Source organism: Nanorana parkeri, unplaced genomic scaffold (genome assembly GCF_000935625.1).
Source record: "Nanorana parkeri isolate BGI_ZX_2015 unplaced genomic scaffold, ASM93562v1 scaffold716, whole genome shotgun sequence".
In the NCBI taxonomy this organism is placed as follows: domain Eukaryota; kingdom Metazoa; phylum Chordata; class Amphibia; order Anura; family Dicroglossidae; genus Nanorana; species Nanorana parkeri.
This window is the reverse complement of record NW_017306984.1, coordinates 494769-501966: the sequence shown is the minus strand read 5'-3', so window position 1 is coordinate 501966 and position 7198 is coordinate 494769. Positions and strand designations below refer to the sequence as shown.

The 7198-nt window shown below is 40.4% G+C and overlaps 1 protein-coding gene across 1 annotated transcript in view; it reads left to right on the top strand.

Annotated features, from left to right (window-relative positions):
• Positions 1-6382, top strand: part of LAYN (layilin) — a 25210-nt gene extending 18828 nt beyond the window's left edge. Inside the window, exons 6-8 of the mRNA XM_018564024.1 lie at positions 1330-1404; positions 3054-3150; positions 5865-6382. Coding sequence (XP_018419526.1) covers positions 1330-1404; positions 3054-3150; positions 5865-6228 — 536 coding nt within the window. The 3' untranslated portion in view covers positions 6229-6382. The remainder of the gene's footprint in view (positions 1-1329; positions 1405-3053; positions 3151-5864) is intronic.
• Positions 6383-7198: the final 816 nt, after the last annotated feature.

Genomic DNA, 7198 nt, shown 5'->3' with positions numbered 1-7198 from the left:
GGTGTGAACCAAGCCTTTAGAACTGGCCAGAGGAAGAGAGGTGAGATGCTGTGCATCCACACTGGCCACTCACTCTGTGCACCCAGCCACTCTCTGCACCCACCCACATCACCTTGCAGATAAATCCAAAATTGATGGTGTGAACCCTATGCTTCAGCAAACCAGAAGAAAATCTTTTTTTCTATCAAAGATAAAATGAAACATATTTGTATTCAATGTTTCCTTAAGGAGTTTGTTCAGAAAAAACACTAGTTTAACAAGGAGATATATGGAGTAAAAAAAAAAAAGTAAACAAAATACTGAGTTTTGTTTAAAATGTTCTTTCTAGTAAGTATAAAAGTCCTTTCAAGCTTAACTGTAGGAGAAAAGCTAAAGAAACAGTTGAAATAAATATATGATTACTGAATTAGCTGTCAATGGTTTTCTAATTCTGTTCAGCCTATCTTTTGATTTCCACACATTTTCCACACTGCACTGCCAAGTGCCCAATTCAACAATGTAGCTTCCTATGGTCCATCTCCTTTTCCAGCCTGCTCACCGGAGAATGAATCAGCATCACCTCTGATGATCCACAAAGCAATAAAAGTTGAACCAGGAAGTAGTAGTGATTTTCCTGGCTAAGTGGCATGGCAGAGTTGTGTAAATGAAGAGAGTAGCTAAACAAAATCACAGATCCTTTGATACTTATAGCAGTACATATGTTTAAACTATTCAGTTAATACTCAGTTAATAGTTGCCAAGAGTTCCATCTTAAAGCTGATCTGCAGGCAATAACTACTAATTTTCTAACCAGAAAGCTTCCCTACCATATCCACATACATACATACGTAGGTGTGTGCAGGGGGTGTGCCAGTTGTGCCTGGGCATACCCTAATCACTCTGAGCACAACACCGAAACTGCAACAGCGGGCGCCGTGTTTTGAGCTGGTAGAGATCACAAAGATTGCTCTGTGACCAGCTCAGCAATACAAAGTACAGCAGCACTTGCCAGTTACATCCCCCACATAACAGTCACAGTCCTCGGTGCCTGGGAAGCTGCATGCGAGTGTGGCTGCGGCTTCCCATCCAATATGGAAGCCGGGTGGGTGACCACCTGCCATGTGACCACCTGACAAGGCTCCCTCCACCCCTGCAAGGGACAGTTGGAGAGATGAGAATCTGCGATGCCACAGGTATATATATATATATATATATACACACACGCATGTACTTTCCCAGAGGAGATATTGCCTTTAGTTATTGACTCCTCTTCTTTCCACAGTTTTTATAATATTGATGTTTTACTCCTGTATTGTACATTTATTGTCTTCTTTTTTTGTTTGATTACAGTTACTGGAACAGTTACTACCAGGGACCCAGAAATATCCATTAAAAACGCCAATGAGACAGCAAAAGAAGCTGCAGGTAAATGTCTGGTTAAGTCTAATATCTTTAAGAAATGTAATTCCTGACCCCATGGAATCTCTTTCTGGGAATTATTCCCCCAGGCTGGAGTTGTAGAACGGTCAAGATTGCCTTGGCTTGGAGCTGGTAAATTTCTAGAACACAACTGTCCCTTGTGCTGTGTTTTACTGCATTTATGTGAAGATAAAATACTAAGAAATTGTCATTCGAAATGCAGTGACACTACACCCGGGAGTTAAAGCTTAGAAATACATTCAAGTACCTTACCTATTAACAAAAATGTATCTTATTTGTGTATCAGGGCTTGTTCACACCAAATGTAGACCAGATCTGCATGAGTTTCTGCACATGCAGTGCAGTGGGTCGTGCCTCGTTTTCGCCATGTTTTTGCTGCATTTTTGATGCGTTCCGGGTCGTTTATGGTAATAAAAAAAAAATATTTTTTTAGTTTAAAATGGGCTTTCAGTGCATTCCAGGGCATTTGCATGCGTTTTTGATGCATTTGCATCCGTTCCAGAGCAGGTAATATAGGGCTTGCTGCAGTTTTTTTACATGCTCTGGAACTGAATGCTGAGGTGTGAACTAGAGCCCAAAATACCATTGGAATACATTGGACGCCGTTTTGATCTGGTCTGTAACTGCTTTGCTCTGCTCCTGGAGCGCACTTGGTGTGAACAAGGTCTCACTCGGCTGTAGATCCTCAAATCATCTCTGAATTTGTGCTGACACAGTCCTTCCTTCTGGTGGGTGGCTACTTTTGTTCTCCATGGTTCGTGTGTGTTGTAAAGTAGCCACCAGTCCAAGCTCTCTCCCATGATGGAAAACAATCTCAATACAAGTTAGTAAATTAAACATGCAATTGTATTCCATCATGGGAGCGAGCTTGGAGTGGGGGCTACATGCAACACACACAGGGACCATGAGGAACAGAAGTAGCCACCCTCCAGAAGGAAGGACAGTGTCAGCACCAATTCAGAGATGATTTGAAGATCTACAGCTGAGTGATACACAAATAAGATACATTTTTGTTAATAGTTAAGGTACCTGAATGTATTTTTAATATTTAACTCCTGAGTTTTATGTTACTTTAATTTATGTTCGAAGAATGTTGATTATGCCCATAAAGTTGGAAAATTAGTCATACTTTGCTTCTTATTTTTGTCTGCAGTTTTTACTCTACATAATTTTACCCTTATAAAAACATTGCACCCTCACCTTGACCAGTGAACACCTACCTTCAGAAACTTCTACAATACAGCCAGATATTTTCCCACACACAGGACTTGCCTAGCTCAGTCACTTCGGGTTAGCCGAACATGCTGAGCATGTTCGGCTGATCCGAAGCCACACGAAGCAAGCCGATATACGGCTGAAATCAGCCGTACCAGCCTGAAGTGAATAGCCGAACAGTGTTCGGCTCACTTCACTTCTGATCGGTCATTCACTCGGCTGCCCTCGGCAGCTTTGTGAATAGACCCCCATGACTTTCCAGTAAAAGGTGTTTTCCTACTCACAAACTTGAGAGGAATGTAAGTGATAAAGCTGTGTATTTTGACCCTATTATCAGATGTTTTGCTTAAGACCAGAAATAGCTGTCACCAGTATTTGAATGAGTGTTATATATAACTTATCTGTCTTTCTCATTTCAGAGACCTATATCCATTATATTCTCATTGCAACGATCCCAGTGCTGACACTTTTATTGATTTTTATTGGAGTTTTGTGCTGCTGCTTCATAGAAAGAAGGTAAGTTTATTGTCAAAATTTCAATGTAATGTCAAGGTGTGTCTGGAGGATGGAAGGGAGCAGAGGTAATGAGATGGAGAGAGGTATAGATCATACAGAACAATTCTAGGAACAAATATTATATTTAAAAGTGGATGTGCCATCTTTATTATATTACATTTGCAGTGGTTATATATCCAAGTAGTTCTTCTTTAGAAGGAGTAAGGGGTGCGCACCCTTCATTCCTTCTGAAGTGGAACCCAAGCCACATTCTTTCACCAATCTTGGCAGCTAAGTATCGCCTTACCATGTTCCGTTGATTGCACACACATGGTTGTCTACGGCCATATTATTTTATATAAGTAATAAAAGTGATTTTCTAATTTACTCCAAAATATTATTTTTTGGCACTTTATCTCTGATATGGTTTTTTTTAATGTATTTTTCACTTAGCTAGCACTGGTTACATATACAAATATACAGTGTGTGTATGTGTGTGTATATACATATATAGATCGATGGGGGAGCCCTCCGCACACCTTGCAGCAGTCCCGGCCAATAAGTGAGATGGTGCTCGCAGTGACAATCACGGATGGCCCCGTGCAAACACAAGATAAAGAAGTAAATCACCAGCACTCGGCGATGTAATTCAATATGTCCATTTATTGGACAAAGACATCACAGTAATCAAAGCCGACGTTTCAAAGCTGCACAAGGTCTCTTCCTCAGGGCAAAAAGACATGCGTCACGTCTTTTTGCCCTGAGGAAAAGACCCTGTGCAGTCTCAAAACGTCGGCTTTGATTACTGTGACGTCACGTATTTTTGCCCTGAGGAAGAGACCCTGTGCGGTTTCGAAAACGTCGGCTTTGATTACTGTGACGTCCTTGTCCAGTAAATGGACATATTGAATTACATCGCTGACTGCTGGTCATTTACTTCTTTATCTTGTATATACATATATACACATCTTCACAAGGAGAAACTTTTAAAGGAAAGGATATATAAATCAATATGAACTAACAATGTATTTATATATGTATGCAAATAGTGTTTTGATAGTGTTGTATTTCTAGCACTATTCACTCTATACCCTCCTATGTTGCAGTATGAATTAAACAAAACTCATCCATATTTGAGTTACATGAAGGAGTCACTCATTGAGATTTGGTGGGGCTCTAAGGATACCATAGTATAGTGAAAATGTTTAATATATTTGTATACATCACAAAGAGGTCAATAGTTGGTAAAGTCTATGGGGTCTATTCACAAAGCTGCCGAGGGCAGCCGAGTGAATGACCGATCTGAAGTGAAGTGAGCCGAACACTGTTCGGCTATTCACTTCAGGCTGGTACGGCTAATTTCAGCCGTACATTGTTCGGCCGACCCGAAGTGCAGAAGGAGTTCGACTCAGCCGATCCAACAACTAGCATTGTACTGGCCCTCTGCTGATGGACCTGATGGGGAACTGCAGCAGAGGGCGGGTACAATGCTAGTTTACTATTGGCTATTGCAAATTGAAATAGCCAATAGTAATGTCCCAATGCTTTTCAATGGGAAAATTTCTTCTTTTTTTTTTTCTATTCTGACATCGATCGTGTCAGAATAAAGAAAAAAAAGGACACAGCAATGTTTCTTCGGCTTTCAGCACGGCCGAGCCGATGCATATGCGTTCGGCTCGGCTGAGCCGCTCGGCCATGATCGGGAGCTGTACGGGCTATTGTGAATAGCCCGTACAGCACCCCTTCGGTTCTGCTGAACCGAAGGGGTTCTGGGGCCGAAGCTAGCCGAAGGATCGGCCGAAGCTACGGCCAGATCCTTCGACAGCTTCGTGAATAGACCCCTATATGTTTTTAAGTAACTTTAACAGTTGTTTGTTGTAATGCATTAATGATCACATTGTTATGGATTTACATAAACATGAGGCTAGAGACAAATTATAGAGTATGTTTCTAAGTTGATTTGGAGTGAGCATCGCATGCTCAAAACTCATTTTGGCCTAAAATGGTTGAGTGAAGGGGGAGTAAAAAGAGGAAGCTCGATGTACACATATAAAATGCACTATTTCAGAGTGTCAGGCAGTGTATTGCTCTGATATAACAGCCTTTGATCACCATAGTACTGTTGTTTAGGTATGTTGACAGGTTTGGAATGTTGTAAATACACCATAGCTATCGTGTGTTGGCAGGCACTCTCTGTGTTCAAAGTTTGTGTTGGAAGACCCTACATTTGTATGTGCTTCATATAGAGTTACAGCTGCATAAATGTCAGAGCAGGTAACAAATCACAGAGCATCAAAAGATTGTTTGTTTTTCATATCTAAAACATCCGTTTTGACTATAAAACATGTACTTATTCACTAAGACAAAGAACCAAATCCAAAGCAATCAAAAATCCTATACTTTGACCAGGTAAAGTAACATGTTCCCGTCATAGAAGGCACCAAAGGTAGCCTCTTCGCACCTTCCCTGGTTATTGGCTGCTCATCCATCCAGTGCTGCATTGGAGGGAGTCAGATGAGGTGTACCTTGTTCCCCCATAGTTGAATGTAGTAGCTGATTCTTAAGGCATTGACAGTGGATCAGGTGGCGGGAGATCATAGGAAAGGTGAGTACAGTCTGCTTATGGTGACTTCTATAAGGAAAACCTGCTACTTTGTCTACAGGCTGTATAGTAATCTGATAATCACAAGACATACTGTAGAATTACTAACATGTCATTCTGATTGTTCTTTCAGAAAACAACAGAGAAGTGAAACAGCTGTTAAAGAGCCTAGCTTCTGGATGTCCCCACACAGAAGGAACAGTCCTAATCTGGAGGTCTACAATGTCATCAAGAAACAGACGGATGCAGATTTAGCAGGAACGAGACCAAATATCCATAATACGTCTTTTCGGGTGCCATCTGGGGAGATCTCACCTATAGACAATCTGTCAGGTGAATATGATAACATGGCAGGAAACCATTCAGAGAGTGGCTTTGTGACACTAGCCAGCACAGAAAGCGGCTTTGTCACCAACGAACTGTATGAGCTGTGTAATGACATGTATGGGAAAAGCTCAGAATCTGGCTGGGTTGAAAATGAAATCTATGGATATTAATTGAGAAACAATGGACTAAATGCATTACCATGCAAGATGTTTTCAATGCAGACAATGTTCCAACAACGATAAGAAGAAAATGACTGTCTAGGATTCTGCAATTTTTTATGAAACAAATAAAATGCATCATGGAATACTAAATCTGAAAATGGAAGCATTCTTTACTTGCTGCAGTGGATTTGCATTAAATTTGAATGAGCTCAAAGTAAACAAAATTGCTGTCTCTTAACATGTCATGCATGAGCAAACGCCTTATTTTATTTTTACTACAATAATCCACAGTGGAAGTCTGAGCTGCATTCGGTCATTTCACCACTAGATGTCACTACCTACAAAGAAACAAGTGCAGTCTTCAAACCAGCTAATTGCACAATTCTTCACGATTTTCTGTACAATTATCCAATGGAACAGAGCTACCTCAAATGAAATCTCCAGTCTAGCAAAATAGATTCTCCAGGAAGCATTATTTCACTTTATCTTGCTTATATTGGAAGGTTACATATACACATCTCCGGAACCATTTTCTCTGATGTTAAAATAAAGACAGTTCTTGATCATCTGCAAATTTGCACACTTGACAGTTTTCAAAGTTTTATTATGACTATCAAAATTTTTTCATTCACCAAAGATATATTAAGTGAAGATAACATATAGCAGTGTTTCCCAGAATCTGATTAGTCATATATTATTGTCACATCTTTGCAGGCAGTGAATACCGCCATGGTAAATGTTACATGTGTGCCACCACCCACACTATATTAACTGCATTCAATGTCACCAAACAGTTTTGATAAGGCTCAACTGAAGTCTCACACCTTTTTATCACTTTGTAGTCTTGTACGCCCACGGGTTTTGAATTATGCTTGATGTTTGCTCAGAAATGTCTTGTAGAGCATCCCTGGACCCACATTATTGGATGGCAGCCATGGTAAGTGGTAATGTTTGGTTTGAAGCATTATCTTGGAGATCT